The 19,859-nt window shown below is 63.6% G+C and overlaps 1 protein-coding gene across 12 annotated transcripts in view; it reads right to left on the bottom strand.

Annotated features, from left to right (window-relative positions):
* Positions 1-19,859, bottom strand: part of TBC1D16 (TBC1 domain family member 16) — a gene marked incomplete at its 3' end in the record, with an annotated part of 60,914 nt that overhangs the window by 36,328 nt on the left and 4,727 nt on the right. For 8 of the 12 annotated variants that reach the window (XM_080678966.1, XM_080678967.1, XM_080678961.1 and 5 more), the window contains exons 2-3: positions 11,707-11,941; positions 9,734-10,331 (exon numbers count right to left, since the gene is read on the bottom strand). In XM_080678966.1, the coding sequence (XP_080535092.1) occupies positions 9,734-10,331; positions 11,707-11,881 (773 nt within the window). In that variant the 5' untranslated portion in view covers positions 11,882-11,941. Of the gene's footprint in view, positions 1-9,733; positions 10,332-11,706; positions 11,942-12,437; positions 12,519-13,186; positions 13,284-13,515; positions 13,919-19,859 lie in introns of those variants that run through there. The other 4 variants (XM_080678969.1, XM_080678965.1, XM_080678968.1 and 1 more) reach the window with 4 other exon arrangements.

Here is a 19,859-nt window from a genome sequence, read left to right as displayed (position 1 = left end):
TGGACCGAAGGGTCCCGGGTTCAATTCTGGTCAAGAGCACATGCCTGGGTTGTGGGCTCGATCCCCAGTAGAGGGCGTGCAGGAGGCAGCTGATCCATGATTCTCTCATTATTGCTGTTTCTCTCTCTCTTTCTCTCTCCCTTCCTCTCTGAAATCAATAAAAAAAATTTTTAAAAAGAAAACGCACAAGAGGACCACAATGAGCCATCAGAATGGCAAAATAAAAAAAGTGACCGCACCAAACGCTGGTGAGGACGCCGAGAGAGTGGGCCAGTCACGTGTTGCCGGTGGCAGCAGAGGACCGCACGGCCGCTCTGGGAGACAGGTCGGCAACTTCTTTTCCAACTAAACACGCGACCTCCGCGCACACGACCCCGCACCGCGCCCCCGGGGATGACCCCAGAGAAAAACCACGTCCGACAAAAGCCCCTACAGGGGTGCTCCCAGCAGCTTGTTCGTCACCCCTGCCCCCCCCCCCCCCCCGCCCAAGTGGCCTGGGGATGGGGCGTGCGCACGGTGGAATACGCAGCAATCAGCAGGCACGGGCCGCCGGTCCATCCCTGGGAGGGAGCTCCAGGGAATTATGCGGGAGGAGAAGGACCGGCCAGAGGTGGCGGAGTCCTCCCACTCACATGAGATCCCCACGGAGGTGGGCAGTGCGGTAGGGGTGCCAGCCTGACGGATGGGAACAGCACTCAGACGTGACTCTCAGGGGCAGCCCACGGCGGCCACGTGGCGAGGGAACAAAGCGGCAACGTGCTACCACCGCACAGGGCTCCACGCACCGACGGCGTCCCTCCCATCCACGGGGCATCCGTCCCAGGACCCACCGATGCCCAAGCCCCTGGAGAAATGGCCGGGAATCTGCCCGGAGCGTTCACACATCCTCCCGGACACTTTGTCTCCACGTTACTTACAACCCCTGATACAATGTAGCTACTGCGCAGACAGTGGCTACAGGGTATTGTTCAGGGCACAGGGACACGTTCAGTTCCGAGTACAGGTCAGCCATCACGTCACACTTTTCGTTTTCAAATACTTTGGACCCATGGCCTGTGGGTGCGGAGAGCTGCCCGCACACGCCAGTGGGAGCTCAGGAAATGGGGGCGACCCCTGGCTGGATGCGTCCTGGGGTTTCAGCAGGATGTTGCCAAGGGGGAGGCTGGGGGAAGGGTGCTGGGACCTCCCTGCACATTTCTTGCGACTTCCTGTGGCTCCATAGTTCCCGAGAAACAGCGTCTGTGAAGATGAGACCACTGCACCGTCTGAGGTCACATCTGAGGTCACACTGCGGCTCACGTTCCGTCTCGCTGGGCCAGCGCGGGATTCGACCAGGAGCGGGCGCCGTCCTGGCTCCTGCCCGGCACTGGCCAGCGCGGGGGGCCGATTGCGTTTGTGTGAGGCTGTCTCCTAGGGCTCTCGGTTCACAGAGAACGTGGCCAAGGCGCTGAGTTCCCAGCTGACCCCCCGCCGTCAGGCTGGCCTGTTACTAACACCCTGTCCGGCTGGGCGTGCGTCCCCCCTGGTGAACCGACAGCTCTAGGTCACGATGAGTAACCGAAGCCCCGTGGGCAGCAGGGCACTCTGTGTCGGGGGCGCTGTGGGTCTGGACCAGGGGTCCTCAAACTTTTTAAACAGGGGGCCAGTTCCCTGTCCCTCAGACCGTTGGAGGGCCGGACTATAGTTTAAAAAAAAAACTATGAACAAATTCCTATGCGCACTACGGGCCCGGGACGCGTCGGCTGCTAAGCAGGACAGGCAGCGGCCCCCGGCGGGCCGGATCCATGTCCTCGGCGGGCCGCATGTGGCCCGCGGGCCGTAGTTTGAGGACGCCTGGGACAAATTTGAAAGGACACAGAGCCTCCGCTACGGGGTCGTATGGAGTATTTTCACTTCATCCTCACAACAGCCCCATTTCACAGGTGGGGAAACTGAGGCACGGGAGAGCTAACACCTTGCCAAGGCCATGCCCTGGGGGTCCCGGGTGGGGCTTGGGTTTCCACAGGGCATCGGACAAGGAGCTGGGCAGGCTCCCGGGCCTGTGGGACCCACTTCCTCCCCAGACAGCGCGTCAGCCGGACAGCCGCCGAGTGGGACGTCAAAGGACCTGCAGCGCCGCCTGCGAATGAGCTCCCGGCCGCCGGACATCGAGGGGCCACGGGGGGGCCACCCTGGCCCTGGGCACTGCAGGGAGGCCCCTGGGCCGGCTCCCGCCCGCTCCAGGCTGTGGGCCCCTGGTCTTGGGGACCCCTCCGGGGCCGGGGCCGGTGGGGGGAGGGAGAGATGCCGGCACGGAGCCTGCCAAGCGCTGTGGAAACACGGGCGAGAGGAGCCGGCCCGGAGCACCGCGCAGACTGTGGGGCCGGACGGCTGTTTCCGGAACACACCGCGGCTCTCGGCTACAGGCGCGCGGACCGACCTGGCCAGCAGATCCGGTGGCCACGGGGCGGGAGGGAGGCCGCCCTCAGTGCCCAGAGGGACCTTCCTGGAACCCGGAGGGGGTCGCACCCCCAGCTCCCAGGCGTCCCAGCCCCCAGTCCCTGCCCCCCCGCCGCCCCCTGCCTGCCTCTCCGACCTGTGGTGCCTCAGCGTCCCCTTCACAGCCGGTCCCCCTCCCTGGGTGGCACCCCCTCCCCGGCTGCTGCCCTGAGCTGGGGGACGGAAAAGGGGCAGCGGGACTGTTTATAAAAACCGCCCGGAGCGACTGAGTCTGCGGGGTCCCAGGGTCCCTGCCCCACGGGCTGGGTGACCTGCTGGCGCCCTCCAGGGGCCCCGGCGGCGGGTCCCGGATCCTCCCCAGAGGCTGGGGTCCTCCCAGGGCACCTCGTTTCTGTCTCCTCGAGTGGGAGGTGCAGCCTGTTACCCCAGTGAGGACACAGGCGGGAACAACGCAGCCTCGGGGACGCCTGGCACCGCGCCGTCCCCTCCCCCGGGCAGAGAGCAGCGAGGCACCACGGACGCCCGCCTCACCTGCCCCGCTGGGTCCCGGCAGCCGCTGCCCCTCCGCACTGGCTCTGCCTGTGGCTCTGAGGTGACCCAACCCCCGCCACCCCGGCACCTGCCCCCGCCTTCCCCGGCACCTGCCCCCGCCTTCCCCGGCACCTGCCCCCGCCTTCCCCGGCACCTGCCCCCGCCTTCCCCGGCACCTGCCCCCGCCTTCCCCGGCACCTGCCCCCGCCACCCCGGCACCTGCCCCCGCCTTCCCCGGCACCTGCCCCCTTTTCCCCGGCAGAGCTTTGGTGGCGCTCCAGGCCGGGAGACAATGCCCTCCCCTGCCTCCCAGGCTGGGCTACCTGGGCCCGTGCCACCCACGGATGCCCCTCCCACAGGTGGCTCTGAAAATTCAAATGTGTGCTGACCGGATGGCTCAGTGGGTGAGCACTGACCTATGAACCAGGAGGTCACGGTTCCATCCCCAGTGGGAGGCGTGCAGGAGGGAGCCGGTCGGTGATTCTCTCTCGTCATTGATGTTTCTCTCTCTCTCTCCCTTCCTCTCTGAAATCAATAAAATAAATATTGGGGGTTTTTTAATTTGAATTCGGTGAGGAAGAATAAAATTAAAAATTCAGTTGCTTAGTCACCACCACTGCATTTCCAGGTTTGATGGCCCACCTGAACCAGGGAGTGGGGCCACGTGAACAGGTGGGAGTGGTCACGTGAACAAGGGGTGGGGCCATGTGAACAGGTGGGAGTGGTCACGTGAACAAGAGGGTGGGGCCAAATGAACATGCAAGAGTAGGCACGTGAACAAGAGGGTGGGGCCACGGTACCACACGGGAGTGGTCACATGAACAAGGGGGTGGAGCCACGCGAACAGGTGGGAGTGGTCACGTGAACAAGGGGGTGGGGGCACGTGAACAGTTGGGAGTGGTCACATGAACAAGGGGGTTAGGTCATGTGAATAGGCGGGCGTGGTCACATGAATAAGAGGGTGGGGGCACATGAACAGGTGGGCATGGTCACGTGAATAAGGGGTGGGGCCAAGTGAACACACGAGAGTAGGCATGTGAACAGGGAGAAGGGGTCACATGACATGGAGGAGCGCTATGTGAGGACGGGGGAGGGGCCACGTGAAGGCTGAAGCTGAGACTGACAGGATGCGGCCAGGAGCCCCCAGAAGCTGGGGAGGCTGCTGGGTGGGACGCACAGGCCGCATGAACAGGTGGGAGTGGTCACATGAACAAGGGGGTTAGGTCATGTGAATAGGCGGGCGTGGTCACATGAATAAGAGGGTGGGGCCACGTGAACACACGAGAGTAGGCATGTGAACAGGGAGAAGGGGTCACATGACATGGAGGAGAGCTATGTGAGGACGGGGGAGGGGCCACGGGAAGGCCGAGGCGGAGACTGACGGGATGCGGCCAGGAGCCCCCAGAAGCTGGGGAGGCTGCTGGGTGGGACGCACAGGCCGCGTGGCTCAGGCGGCGGGCACGGCGGAGGGGCGGTGTGCGGTTACGGAGCGGCTGGGTGGCCTCCTCACGCAGGGTGTCTCACAGGTGTGGTGGCCCCGCAGCTCAGACGCGGGCCGAGGGGAGCCAGGGGCGGCTGCAGGGCACACCCGCCTGCCCTCGGGTCCTGCTCGATGCCCGCCCGCCCTTTCCCGGCCCCGGGGTTCCCAGTCTCGTTCCTCCGTGGGGCGCTCTCTCCCCTCGGCTGCCAGAGCCCCAGCCAGCTTGCGGGGACCCTCCGGCAGGCAGGGTGACGAGCAGGGCCTGGGAGGGAGAGAGAGAGAGAGGGGGGAAGGGGGAGGCTCCGTCTGCCCTGGGGGACCGGTGACAAGGCTGGCAGGTCATTAGCGTGGGCCCCTGGCAGGCCCTCCCGTGCCCTGGGGCTCTTGCGTTAACAAAGGGGGAGCAGGCGGGGTGCGCGCGGGGACCACCTGGCTATTTACACGCGCGGTTTCACGGTGAGAGCCGCCTCATGGCAGTCGGACACTTTGAAAACTGAGAAAAGAAAAAATTGCTCCGCGTCCCGCGATCCTTGCCTCCGGGTGCATCTCCGCTCACCCGGCGCCGCCGGTCCCCGTCCCAGCGGCGGTTTACCGCGTTCCCCCGTCTCTTGGGAATTCCCAGACCGGGGTCTCGGTCACGCTGGTCGGGGTGCCCCGGGCTGCGCCCACACTTCAGGCCTCAGCACAGACTTCAGTAGAATGTGGGCCGGGGGCTCAGGGGTCGAGCGTCCACCCAGGAACCAGGAGGTCACGGTTCGATTCCCGGTCAGGGCACAGGCCCGGGGGGCGGGCTGGATCGGGGGGGGGGGGGGGCGTGCAGGAGGCAGCCGACCAGCGATTCTCTCCCATCACGGATGTTTCCCTCTCCCTTCTCTGTGACATCAAGAAAGACGCATTCAAAGAAGCGCGCGGGTAACTCGCTGCCTGCTGTTCCTGACACATCGTGAATCCACGGCGCTCGCTGCACACTCTCCCCTCGGGCAGCGCTGAACTTGGGGGTCACACAGAAAGATGCACACCCAGGACCCCTATGCACAAGGTGGCATGAGATTCGGGGGCACACGGACCCCAGGCCCCTTGATCTGAGAGGGACTGAGCTGCATGTATGTCCTCTTCTGTTGGACGTGAGGTCTCATTTTTTTTTAAAATATATTTTATTGATATTTCACAGAGAGGAAGGGAGAGGGATAGAGAGCCAGAAACATGGATGAGAGAGAAACATCAATTAGCCGCCTCCCGCACACCTCCCACTGAGGATGTGCCCGCAACCAAGGTACATGCCCCTGACTGGAATCGAACCCGGGACCCTTCAGTCCGCAGGCCGACGCTCTATCCACTGAGCCAAACCGGTTTCGGCAAGGTCTCATTTTTTTAATACATTTCTTAATTGATTTCAGAGAGGAAGGGGGAGGGGGAGGGGGAGAGAAACATCCATGATGAGGGAGAATCATGGATCCGCCGCCTCCTGCACGCCCCCCACTGGGGATGGAGCCCGCAACCCCCACCTATGCCCTGACTGGGAATCGACCCGTGACCTCCTGGGTCAGAGGTCGACGCTCAGCCCTGAGCCGCAGAGGGGCGTTGGGTTCGTTCCCTCCATATGAACACCCAGGATGAACACCCTCACCAAGGGCGGCTGACTGCCAGAGACCACGTCTTAGCAGGAGTTCCCAGAGGCCCTTTGCTTTTGGGGGCGGAGCTGCGTGTCAGTTTATAATATGGCAACGCACTTCCCACGGGGAGTGGGGGGGCTGCGGACACGCCACGGGGGAGAGGGGCCCCCACGGGGGTCGACATGTGGGGTGGGGGGTCCTGCTGTCCTACATTCTCATCCAGCTGGCCCTGGAGGCTGCACCGGGTGCCTCTCGGGACAGAAACAAATGATCTTGCTCGGGGTCACACTCACCGCCCCCTAACCCAAGCCTCGATTTCTGGCCACGGAAGGCGCGGTGGGAGGAGCCACAGAAGCCAGTCCTGCAGGCAGAGCTGGGGCCGCAGGGGGTTGGTCCGCGGTGAGGCCTTGGACCTGGGACGCTCACGGGTCAAGGACTCCTGGCATCTCTGCTGGGGCTGGGAGGTCAGGTGGTGTCGCCCTCTAGGACCAGGCCCTGCCGGCTCCGCCCCCGCCCCGCAGGTGGCACCGGAATGGCCATGCCTCCTGTCACCACTGTGATCCACCTGCCACGGAACACAATGTTCGGGGCTCTCGCACGGGGGCGCTGTTCCTCCTCCCCGCCCATCTCCAGCCCCTCGCTCAGCCTCCACGCGCAGTTCCGCGGCTCTGCCACTAGAGGGACGCCGTGAGCCAGACTGCCCTCCCCTCTCGGGGGGACCCAGCTCCCAGTGAAATTAGACTCCCCTCCTGAGCAGCTCTGGGTGCTCACGTGTCCGCAAAGCCACGCCCCCTGAGGGGCGTCTGGTTCGGCCCCGGGGCCTGGGCCCAACGCCCCCTCCCTGGGGGCCCCCTCCCAGCTTGGTTCTCAGCCATGGACACACGGGAAACCCCTGGGGCTCAGACACTGCCCTTCCCGGCGCCCTGCCCCCACCGATCCTGGTTCCATGCGCCGGGTGCGGGGTGCTGTCTGGGCATCCAGGAGTACAAGCTGCCCCGCACGTTCTCAGGAAAGTGGGGCGTAGGGGAGTCTGTTCTGGGGTGGCCAGCACACTGGCCATTTAGCCCGGGGCTTCCAGTCCCAGCACCGTGGGGGTGCTGCAGGGGATCAGAGGGAGCAGAAAGGGGGGGGGGGCACCCAATACCCAAGTCTGGCTCCCACGAAAATCACTAGTGGAAAAATGCAAATTCCAGGCCCCAGCCCAGCCCCGCTCAGAATCCATATCTGCATTAAAACAATATTCTTATTGATTTCAGAGAGGAAGGGAGAGGGAGATGGAAACATCCGTGATGAGAGAGAATCATGGATCAGCTGCCTCCTGCACGGCCCCCCTAGGGATCGAGCCCGCAACCCGAGCCTGTGCCCTGACCGGGAACCGAACCCTGACCTCCCGGTTCCTAGGTCGGCTCCGGCAGAATTTAAGCCCAGGAGCCTGCCATGCACGGCTGGGTCGGGATCCCGGGATCCGGGTGCTGAACTGATCCAAAGCCCAGCCACAGGGGGCTCCTGGGTGCCTCCAGGACAAGGCAGCCTGCGCATGCCCAGGACCCCCACCTCCGGGAACCCAGCGCAGAGGCTCAAGCTCTGAGCGGAGAGATGACGGGACGGTATCGCGGGGCAGGGCTGGGTGGCTGGGGCGGTTCGGAAGCATTGGCAGGAGGGGCTCCCAGCAGGGCGGCCCCGCCCCTGAGCGCCCCTCTACCTGCCCCCCCCCCCCCAGCAGGGCGTCTGCAGGCGGCACGGAGCGGCTGCCCCCTCCAGCTGAGCGCAGAGCCGCCTGGGCACCGGGCAACCAGGGAAGGAGGCCTGACGCCGCTCCCGTGGGCTGGGCCTTGAGGACAGTGCGCGAGGGAAAGAAGCCGGACACAGAGGCCCCCCTGCCCGGTCCCACTTCTGACACAGGGGCCGGCACAGCCACATCCGCCGAGGCAGGAAGCAGCCCGGTGGGGGCGGGGGCTGGGGCGGGGCGGGGGTGGCTGCGAGTGGGCGCAGGGTTTCCTTTGGGGGCGATGAGAAAGTTCTGGAACTGGACAGAGGTGATGGTGCAAAACACAGAATGGCCCTGACTTGTAGTTGAAAATGGGCAGGTCTGCAAATTTGTTAGGTGCGTTTTAGGACAAAACACACACGCATGCACACGCACACACACGCACACGCGCACACACACGGACATACACGCGCGCACACACGCCCAGGCTGGGAGCTCAGGTGGTTGGACCCCCACTCAGGGCACATACAAGAGGCAGGCCAGGGATGCATAAGTAAGTGAGCAACAAATCGATGTTTCTCTCTAAAATCAGTAAATAAGCATTTAAAAGTTAAAAAAAAATAAACATCGAGTTCCCGACTCTAGGGCCCCGAGTCTGCTCACGGCAAGCAGAACCTCCAGGAAGTTCCAGGCCCTGCACGTCCCACGTGGGGAGCAGATCACTGTCGTGGGGCGCCCTGTGCACTGAGGGTGCTCCCAGGCCCCCCGGGCCTCCACCTACTGTTGTGACAGAAATGTCTCCTGACCTTGTCTCCACCCCTCGGGGCAGGATCGCCGGGTGAGAGCCCGCTGGGGAACAGCCGGGCTTCGGGACTGCATGAAAGGGGCCCCTGGGGACCCTCACGGTGCCGGCGGAGGAGCGGCAGGAGGGGCCAGCGGTGAATTCTCAGGGGGACCCACAGACTATTATGACGCCCCCCACCTCGCGAACGAGGAAACGGGATTCCCAACCAGGTCCCCGGATTCCCAAACCCAAGCTCCTAAGGAACCAGGCAGCTGAACAGAGCTGAGCAGGCCCGGCCCTGGTCCTCGTCCTGCCACTGAGACCGCGGCCACGGACCGTCAGCCACGGGACAGTCGGCCACTGAGACCACGGCCACGGACCATCAGCCACGGGACAGTCGGCCACGGAACCATCAGCCATGGACCATCAGGCAGGCCTGCCACCTCTCCAAGCTCAGTGAAGACAAGAGCTCAGACACCTGTCCCTCCGCCCGGCCCCCTGGGGTGCTGGACACCCGCAGGAATGGCTGCGCTGCCGTGCGGCACCACCAGGGGGTGCTCTAAGGCCCGCCGCAGTTCCCAGCCTGGTTCTGGGGTGGAATCACCTCACCGCTCAGCGGGCCTCATGGGTCCCCAGCCTGGGTCACAGCTGGCTGCCCTTTGATATAACCCCCCGCCCCCGAATGTGGAGAAATGTTATCAGCGCACCCTCCGGCTTCAACGGAGCGCAATTTATCAGAAAGAATCGCAAATTCCTTCCCGCTGAGGCGCATAGCGTTCCGCGTTCCCACACCGGCTCCTTGGCTGCCCGGCTCACTGGGTCCCCAGTGACCCCAAGTCTGGTGTGCACCCAGCTGGCTCCCATCCAGCTTGGCCAGGGGACTGGCTGGGTGACCTGTGGCCAGGGGTGGCCCCGGCCAGGCTGGGTTCAAGAGCCTTGTGCACGCCCACCTCTGTGGGGCCCTGAGCACCCCAAGGATGCTGCACGGTTGCCATGACCACCACTCCCATCAGGCCCACCACAGGCTAATCCGCGGGGCGGCAGACGGGTGCCGCCGCGGCAGCAGGAGCAGGACAGGGCGCAGGCTCTGTCCTCGGCGCTCCGAGCAGAGCTGGCGACACACCCCACGGTCCCCAGCATGGCCGGTGGGACAGCGCAGGCCCGACCCGAAAACTCACCCGCTCTCGCCCTCCAGGAACACGGAGCCGCTGCTGTCCGCCAGGGCGGCGCTCACCGGCGACAGGCAGCAGGGGGAGGAGAAGGCGTCCGAGTCGGAGTCGAAGGAGCTGTCCCTGCTCACACCCTCCGCCGACAGCTCCACGGAGCCCTCCTCCTCGGCCGCCTCGGGCCGCGGCTCCCGCCCCTCCTCGGTCCCGTCCTGTGAGCGGATGTCGGACAGGGCCCCCGAGTGGCTGTGGGCCGGCTGCGAGGCCGCGAGGGCGCCGTCCACCCCCAGGCCCCCGGCCAGCTTCTCCCTGTCCTCGGGCGAAGGGCTGCCGCGCACGGCGCCCCGGAGGCCCTGGGCCACCACCAGGATGTCCTCGTCCCTGGGGGTCAGGGGCGGCCTTGGCTCCGTGGGGGAGGCCCGGCAGGGAGCGCCCGCGCTCTGGGTGCGCCTGCCCCGCGGACGGGGCGCCTTGTGCACGGGGGAGCCCTCGGGGGTGATGTAGCGCAGCGCCTCCTCGTCCTGCCGCTGGATCCGCGAGTTGGGGACCCATGCGAGGATGAGGGTGGCCCCCAGCAGCTCATCCTTCTCCACGTACAAGCACAGGTAGCCTGTGGGGAGGGGGGGGCCGCGGTGAGGGAGGGCCGTGCAGAGGCCACACCCTGCCAGTCACACCGGGGGCTGTGGGGCCTGGGATGAGTGACAGCTGCGGGGGTTGCTAAGCGCCCAGGCCAGGAGCCGCAGCACCGCCCCAGCAGCGGCCCGTCGTGTGCTTTCCTCCCACAGATCCCTCCTCACGTCCAGAGCCCACCCGGTCCACCTGGGCCCCCCTCAGGCCTGGAGCCCAGAGCTTTCCTGCCTGGGGTTGGTCAGCGCCCCCATCCGGCGGCCCAGGCTGCCCCTCACAGCGTCACAGCCCTGGGGGAGGGACGCAGGGCTGAGACTTCCACACGGGGCTGGATCCAGAGGGGAGGCTGCCCTGCGGGTCTCGTTCAGGTGGCCACCGCCCTCTCGGCATATTTTTTCTTTTTTAAAAAATATTATTATTGATGTCAGCGAGGAAGGGAGAGAGAGATGGAAACATCCGTGATGAGAGAGTCATGGACCGGCTGCCTCCTGCACGCCCCCCACTGGGGATGGAGCCTGCACCCCGGGCCTGTGCCCTGACGGGGAATCGAACCCTGACCTCCTGGTTCCTAGGCCGCCGCTCAACCACGGGGCCGCCTCTCCACGGCTCCCGCTGACTGCTGGCAAAGGGCGGTTTCTCGGGGGCCGGCAGCGGGTGGGCAGGCTCCCTGGGCTCCTGCACCCTCAACTGGGGGGGACAGTGGCATTTCCCACGGCAGCACCTGCCATTTCGAGGTGTCCTGATTCCCGGGCCTATTGCACAAGGCCCTGGACCCCCGGACCCCTTGACCCGCCCCCCCGGCCCCCGGGCTCTGTTCTGAGAGGTCACCTAGGGTGGGAGCTGGGCCCAGACGTCCCTCAGGGCTCGGCCCCACGCACGGCTCCCGCTTCGAGGGCCTGGGGCTACCGGCCAGCCGTGGGCGGGTTCCAAGTGTTCCCGCACTCAGTCCCGTGGCTCTGGGGCTGGGAGGAGGGCCCAGACCCCGCCTCCATCACAGCGGGACTCAGCCACAGGCTCGCCGGGCCCCGCGGCACTGGCCCTTTGGTTTATGCCCGGAACACACAGCACCCTCAGACCTGGGCTGGACCGCCCCCCCCCACACCTGTCTGCAGGGTTGGCCCCGTCACTGGTCAGGTGACCACAGGGTGAAGGTGAGGACAAGTGGGGAAGTGGCACCAGAGCCCCTGAAACCTCCCTGCAGGCCCGGCCCCTCTCCCCTCCCTCCAGGCCTGGACCCCGGCCCTCCCTCCAGCCCTGGACCCCGGCCCCTCCCTCCAGCCCTGGACCCCGGCCCCTCCCTCCAGCCCTGGACCCCGCCCCTCCCTCCAGCCCGGGGCCGCCCCCCCCCCCCAGCTTACCTGGGTGGTGCTTCCCCAGCCCCTGCAGCCCCTCGGGCGGGTGCACACACACGTTGTTCTTGGAGTAGATGATCTCCCCGTCCAGGATGGAGGGGGGCCCGCCGCCCCCTGGGGCGAGGGTCAGGAGGTCCGAGGCTCTGCAGGAGGCCCGGCGGAGGAGGCGGCCCAGAGACATTGCAGGGGGGTGTTCCCATCCTCCGCTCACGTGGGCCCCGGTGGGCGCGTCCACACCTACCTGGGGGGGGGGGGGATGCATGGGCCAAGGTCCCGGACTCCGCAGGTGACCCTGGCCTGCCTCGTGCCCGTCAGCCCCCAGAGGATGCTGGTTCACTCCTGAGCGGGTCCTCTCAGCCCAGGCCGCACAGCGGGTCTCCGCCCAGCACTGCCCACTGGGGCTGGGCCAACCTGGGCCCTGAAGGATGGAGAGCACATCCCTGCCCCCCCCCCCCCGCCACTCCCGCCCCCTCCCCACCGAGCAGCACAACCGGAAAAGTCCAGACAGCGCCAATGTCCCTGGGTGGGTCACCTGCCACCCTGGCTTAGCCACTCGCTGCACACCTGGGCAGGGCCGCTCCTCAGCCGCCTCCCCCCAGGCCCCTCTCCCGGGAGCCACCCTGGCAACTCCAGGCCGAGGGGTCCCCCATCTGTCTTACTTAATGGTCACTACAGGGCACTGGCATCCACCGGCCTGAGGTCCGGGTGTATGACCTGGTGACTCAGCATCTGTGCACCTTGCAGTGCGATCGCCACACTGCGTCCGGCAGCCATCTGTCACCCCGCAAAGTCGGCGCGCCCGCACTGAGTGATGGGAGGGCCCTGGGCAGGAGACCTTTGTCCTCCCAGAGCCAGTTCCAGCCCCTGCCCCACCCCCGCCACCTGGGCAGCAGGACAGCCCTGCCCGCCCGGATGCAGCCCCGGGGGTCGGGGGGGGGGGTGGCGGGGGGATGACGACTGTGCGTCTGAGGAAGTCAGCCGTGGATATTTGCTCTCTTGGACAATTCTCACCTATGTGTTTATTTATTGTGTGTGTTTTAAACCTGTTTTTATTGATCTCAGAGAGGAAGGGAGAGGGAGGGAGGGAGAGATAGAAACATCCATGATGAGAGAGAATCATGGACCGGCTGCCTCCGGCACGCCCCCCACTGGGGATGGAGCCCAAAACCCGGGCCTGTGCTCTGACCTGGAATCGAACCTTGACCTCCTGGTTCCTGGGTCAAAGCTCAACCCTGTGCCCTGACCGGTTTGGCTCAGTGGATGGAGCGTCGGCCTGTGGACTGAAGGGTCCTGGGTTCAATTCCGGTCAAGGGCATGTACCTTGGTTGCGGGCACATCCCCAGTGGGGGGTGTGCAAGAGGCAGCTGATCGATGTTTCTCTCTCATCGATGTTTCTAACTCTCTGTCCCTCCACCTTCCTCTCTGTAAAAAATCAACAAAATACATTAAAAAAAGAAACTCACCCCTGAGCCACCCGCGGGCTCACCTGTTGTTTAAATGCACGTGTTTGCTCAGGAGCCTGTCCCACCCAAACGGAACCTGGGTCCCAGCCCCGGGTCTCTTGAGAAGCGGAGGTTCCTTGACCTTGCTTTTTAAGCTGTTTTTCACAAAATTATGAGATGTGCTCAGAAGTATAAACATGACCCCACATCCCTGAACTCACACAACCCAGGAACACCTGTGTGTTTCTACGCTCTTCCGCGCCTTCCCTACAAAGCGAACCACAGTGCGGACCAACCGGCCCTGGCGCACAGCCCCCCCGCCCCCGGGCTTCCGGAAGGCACCGGCTGACCAGCGGTTTGCCTCTGTGCCCACCTGGTCCCAGAAGCGGTTTTCTGACGGTCGATTCACTTGAGCGGGGTGTCCTGTGTGTGTTAGACACGCGTTCGTGCTGGGAGCTGCGGGTTGCTGTGCCTGCCTGGGTTTCTGCTCGGGTGATGGCTTGTTGTTGATCTGTGAGAACTCTTTACATAGCAAAGACCTTGACCCTTTGCTGCGGCGGCTGCGGGTGTGGTCCTGATGGTTGTTTGCCCTGAGTGTGTCATCTATTGGAAGAACTTACACTTCCGTTGTCGGGAGCGACCTCAGTGGACAAAGTCCTGAGAGGGCAGGTTTCACAAAGGGGCCTGCCTGTTCCCACGGTTAGCCATACATCCTGCCCCCCTTAGGCTTAGAGACCCTTAAGCACAATAGTTTAGGAATCACACATTCTGCCCCCTAGAGCTTAGTTAACCCCAGAGCACAGTTGATTTATAAGCGTAATTGTCCTTAAGCAAGAAGCATAGCTAGATTATCTCATGGAAAGGAACTTAGGTGGCCTCGGAGGTGTATGTACAGGTATAGCCGTTGGAATCTTAGCCAAGATAAGGAGCTTTGTGTAAAGGTCAGTAGGAAACCTGAAACAAAGGGGTATAATTATGTTTACCACATTATAGGAATGATGTACTGTATGGAATGTAACTGACCCTGTATAAATGTATGGTGTAAAATAAACTCGGGACTGTAAGCAGGAAGTGCTACAGTCCTCCCAACCCCATTCTGTTTTCTGTCTGTCTTTTCTCATCCTCTCCCCCCCTTGCAGGTACTGTTCGACGGATGCCGGCAGGCTCCGGCATTCCGTGAAGTCCAACTGATGGTGCCTTCTCCCTAACCGTTTCTTTTTCACTTGGTATCGCCCTTCCCAAATCAAAGATCTGCCCTCGTTGGCTTATATGTCATCATCTCACGCTTCAATGAATACTTTCGATATTTCAAAAATCCTAATTCAAAGCAAACATTTACCGGGAAAGGCCTCCACGGTAACTTGAGTCTGAACAGCAGAGAGGGAGGCGGCCGGGGAGGCGGGGAGGCCAGGGGAGGGGTGGGGGGGTGGACGAGGAAATGAGGAGGGCCTGCACCTGGCATTGCACCCCCACTTCTGATACCCCACCTCGCTGACTCACTCCGCCCCCCCCTGCCAGTGGCTGCCACAGCTGCAGGCACCTCGCCTTTCCCCACCCCTCCACAGGCACGCCTGCCTCCCCGGGCGGGGAGTGGGGGGAGGGTCCTGCCCTGGAGGGTTGAGACCAGGAAGCTTGCCCAGCCGGTGTGGCTCAGTGGTTGAGCATCGACCTCTGAACCAGGAGGTCACGGTTCAATTCCCAGTGAGGGCACGTGCCCAGGTTGCAGGCTCCATCCCCAGTAGGGGGCGTGCAGGAGGCAGCCGATCCATGATTCTCTCTCATCACTGATGTTTCTCTCTCTTTCCCTCTCTGAAATGAATAAAAATACATTTTTTTTTAAAAAAGACCAGGAAGCTTGCACCTAGAAAGGCCAATGAGGCTGGCCTTCTGAGGATGGACGGGGGGAAGTGGGCAGGGGGCTGGAGGTGGGCGAGGGCGCCGGAGGGCAGCTGCCAGCGGTGAGGCCCAGCAAAGCCTGCATCCTGATGGGAGGCCTCCCTGGTGTCCTTGAATCCACAAGACGCACGACCTTGAGTGGCTCTCCCTCGCCCCCAGCAGAGCGGTTTAGGACTTTCGGGACCAGGGATCCTATGGGTCGGCAGGAGCCAGGATAACCTCTCCCACCCCCGGCCCCGGTAGACCAGAAAGCTGTGCGCCCAGACATGGAACTCAGAGCAAGTTCACCGGCAGGTGCCCCCGCCACCCCCACCCCGGGCTGGGTCTTCCTGCGGCCAGACCTCTCCTCCCACAGGAGCAGAGGAGGGGAAAGGGCCCGTCTCGCACAACCTTTAAAGCCACCAGCTACGACCTTAAGACACACCATCAGAAAACGCGCACGAGGGACCGGAGATGCCCGCAGCCAGCAGGCCGCCCGGCCGCCTCGGCCTCTCGCCACAGAATGAACGGAAATCGAAACAGCAGCTCGAGGTGCTCGAGGCCTTTGTGCCGACATAAGAGGCCCCTCCCCTGAGAGAGCGGCGGGGGCTCAGGCGGGTCCCTGACAGCCAGGAACGCCCACTCGCCGCCAATGTGTTCGCTTAATGTTTTTAGATCTATACTAGTGTATACATTGGTTAGATATGTTTTTATTGATTTCAGGGAGGAAGGGAGAGGGAGAGAGATAGAAATGTCAATGGTAACAGGGAATCACGGATTGGCTGCCTCCTGCGCGCCCCCCACCGGGGACAGAGCCCGCAACCCGGGCCTGTGCCCTGAGCGGGAATGGAATCTGTACCCACTGAGCCGAAGGGCCAGGGCTGCCACTTCATGTTTCCATTTTAAAATGGCTGTGCCGTCCCAGCATTGCCGATTTCAGATCGCAAGGGCCTGAGTCCAAGGCACCTCTCTCTCTCTCTCTCTCTCTCTCTCTCTCTCTCTCTCTCTCTCTCTCTCCAGCCCCCAAACCTGTCTGTACATTGGAGTCACCTGAGCGTGAAGGAAAGGGCTTCAAAAATCACCCCCCCGAACAAGCCGCCTCTGGAAGGTCCTTTGTGACGTGCCCCCAATGCCACCTGCAGTCAAGACAAAGGCCCTGTCTCGGCTGACGGAGAGATAATGCCAGCGGCGTTGGCCCAGAGGAGGGGCACAGGCGGGGGTGTGCAAAGCCGACGACAAGCAGGTAATGATTTAAAACACATAAAGGAGCCGGCCGGCGTGGCTCAGTGGTTGAGCGTTGACCTATGAACCAGAAGGTCACGGTTTGATTCCGGGTCAGGGCCCCGGCCCAGGTTGCGGGCTCCATCTCCAGTGGGGGGCGTGCAGGAGGCAGCCGATCAGTGATTCTCTCTCATCATGGACGTTTCTCTCTCTCCCCCTCCCTTCCTCTCAGAAGGCAGTAAACACACATACTGTTTAAAGGCACAGGAAGTGCCCTGCGGGTTCAGGGCCATGGAGGGCAGTGGCGTCCACGCTGAGCCCTGGGCAGGCGTGAGCAGCAGGCAGGGCAGACTGCACAACAGGCTGTTATGCAATAGGAGGGAGGGAGCAGCTCGGCCTCCTCGCAGAACACACACTCACTCACACACACACACACTCACACACACTCACTCACGCACACTCACACACACTCGCTCACTCACACACACTCGCTCACTCACTCACACACTCACACACACTCACACACTCACACACACACTCTCACACACACTCACACTCACACACACATACACACACTCTCACACACACACTCGCTCACACACACACACACACACTCGCTCACTCACACACACTCGCTCACTCACTCACACACTCACACACACTCACACACTCACACACACACTCTCACACACACTCACACTCACACACACATACACACACTCTCACACACACACTCGCTCACCCACACGCACTCACACACACGCACACTCACACACACACTCACACTCACACACTCACACACACACTCACTCACACACACTCACACATACACACACACTCTCACACACACTCACTCACACGCACTCACACACACACGCACACACACACACACTCACACACACACACTCACACTCGCTCACACACACACGCACACACACACTCTCACACACTTGCTCACTCACACACTCGCACACACACACGCACGCACGCACGCACGCGCGCGCGCGCACACACTCACACTTGGGCTCCAGAAGTGCCCTCTCCGCAGACTCCCCACCAGGGGACCCTCTCCGCTCAGGTGCACCTGGAGGACCCTGAGAAGCACGGGTCTTGGCCACGTGCTGACCTGGGGGCCCGGGGGAGGGGCTTGGAGATGGTTGGAGTCGGAGAGGAAAGCGGCGGTGGAGGGAGCGAAGGGCTGGGCGGGAGCAGGGCACCGCGGGGCCTGCTGTCACCCGCCCACGTCCCGCCACCGCTGGAGCCACGTGGCTGCTGACACTCGGCCGGAGGCAGCCGGGGCTTTGCATGCGGGGGGGCGGCGGGGGGGCGCGTGAAGCCCCGACATCCATTAGCCAAGCCCAGTCCCCAAGGTTTGGCGACTGACACGGAGGAGAGCCCCCTGGACGCAGACACGCCCCGAAAAGCCAGGGGAACGGGCGGCTAGGAAACCGCGCCCCGAGAACCAGGCCGGCTCCGCCAGGGGCACGTCCCTCCCCGCGCCCGGCTCCTGCGGCCCCGCCACCAGCTCAGCGCTGACCCAGCACCAGGTCATGCCTCGGGTCTGGAGCCGGAGGGCCGCCCCGGGCCCCTGCGCGAAGTGGGGGCGCCCATCCCCAGGAAGCTCCCTCGGGGGCCCCGGGTCAGCCTGCTCTCCTGCCCGCGACCGGCCCGCAGCCCCCCGCCCCTCCCCCCACACACACCCCTCACTCCCGCCCTCGTCCTCTCGGCGCCTCTCCAGCTCCAGCTCCAGCTCAGTGCGTGAGCCTCAGTTCCACCCGCAACTGTAACCTCCGCCACGCAGCCCAGCCCAGCCCGGGGCCCCGGTGAGCGTGTGCGTGGCGTGGGCAGCGTCAGGGCTGACTGTCACTGGGGAGCGGGTCCCTTCTCCCCGCATTGGCCGGCAGAGCCCACGCCCAGGACCAGGGGGGCCCAGCCCGGGGGAGCTCCCGGCGGCCCCTGGGCCGCGCCCCGCTTCCTGTCCTGGAAGGAGCCCCATAAACTCCCCAACAGGAAACAGGCAGGCGCTAAGGACAAGGCCTCTCCCGGAACCTTCCCAGGAAGAGCGGAGACAGGACAGCCCGGGGCCACGGGGGCCCCGACTTCTCCTCTGGGCCGCGCCCTGCCTCGGCCACGAGGGTCAGGAGCGGGGACGCGGTGGTCAGAGGACAGACGTGGTCCCGGCCCCGCGTGGAGTGGCAGCTGCCACCCACCTGAGGGGCGCTGCCCACACCATCCCGCCAGCTGCTGGCTGCGGTGGGAGGTGGGGAGGCGGGGAGGCGGGCGGGGGGGGGGCACTGGACACTCGGGGGACGTGTCGTGGGAAGCCCACAGGTGACAGTCCCCTGGCCTGGTCGCGCCAGGCACATGGCCGGCAGAAACCGGTTCATCTGCTTTGCCCTCCAAGGCCCACCCACAAAGCGCGGATCAGGTGATGCCACGGTAAACAGGGCCAGGGACACGCGAGCAGGACCGTCCCTCCCACAACGCCCGCTGCGAACACAGCCGGGGAGGCCCCACTCCCGCGCGCTTCCCGGGACCAGGCACGGCCCCGTGGTCCCCGGGGAACTATTATCCGACCCCTGAGTTCAGGGTCACGACGTGGGGAAGAGTGTACAAGCGAGCGGGCGCCAGCTCGGGCACACCCCGTCGCGGGGCTGCTACCGTGGCCACCCGGGAAAGAGCTCAGGCCGGCCGGCCGCGTCTCGGCGCCGCAGTCAGGCGGTCCGGTCCGAAGATCACTCTCCCACCCTCCATGCACTGTGTTATTTTTAAAAATTGATTTTAGAGAGAGGAAGGGAGGCTGGACGGTATGGTTCGGTGGTTGAGCGTCGGCCTAGGAACCAGCAGGCAACGTTCGCTTCCTGGTCAGCCCACAGGCCCGGGTTTCGGGCTCGCTCCGCAGTGGGGGGGGCGGGGGGGGGGGCGTGCAGGAGGCAGCCGATCCGTGATTCTCTCTCATCATTGATGTTTCTCTCTCTCTCTCTCTCCCTTCCTCTCTGAAATCAACCAAAATTATATTTTTTAAAAAATAGCCGAAACCGGTTTGGCTCAGTGGATGGAGCGTCGGCCTGCGGACTGAAAGGTCCCGGGTTCGATTCCGGTCAAGGGCATGTACCTTGGTTGCGGGCACATCCCCAGTGGGAGGTGTGCAGGAGGCAGCTGATCGATGTTTCTCTCTCATCAATGTTTCTAGCTCTCTATCCCTCTCCCTTCCTCTCTGTGAAATATCAATAAAATATATTTAAAAAATAAAAATAAAAAAAATAAAGAGAGGAAGGGAGAGAGAGAGAGTGAGAGAGAGAAACATCGATCACTTGCCTCCTGAACGTGCCCTGACCGGGGATGGAACCGAGACCTGTGTGTATGCCCTGACCGGAAATTAAAGCCACCACCTTGGGTGTATGGGACGATGGTCCAACCAGCCGAGCCACACCGACCGGGGACCATACATCCCTTTCAACACCTGGACGGCCTCGCTACCCGAGGCTCGAAGCGAAGTCACAACAGATCGGGGGGGTGGGGGGGCGGGGGGAGTCTTCCCTCGCTCCGTTCCTCCCACTCAGCTTCTGGGTCAGACCTGAAGTCAGTCTCTGGCGGCTGGCTCCTCTCCTCTGCTGGTGA

Source organism: Plecotus auritus, assembly GCF_963455305.1.
Source record: "Plecotus auritus genome assembly, chromosome: 7".
Taxonomy (NCBI): domain Eukaryota; kingdom Metazoa; phylum Chordata; class Mammalia; order Chiroptera; family Vespertilionidae; genus Plecotus; species Plecotus auritus.
Note: the sequence above shows the minus strand (reverse complement) of the source record. Positions and strands in the feature narration are given on the sequence as shown.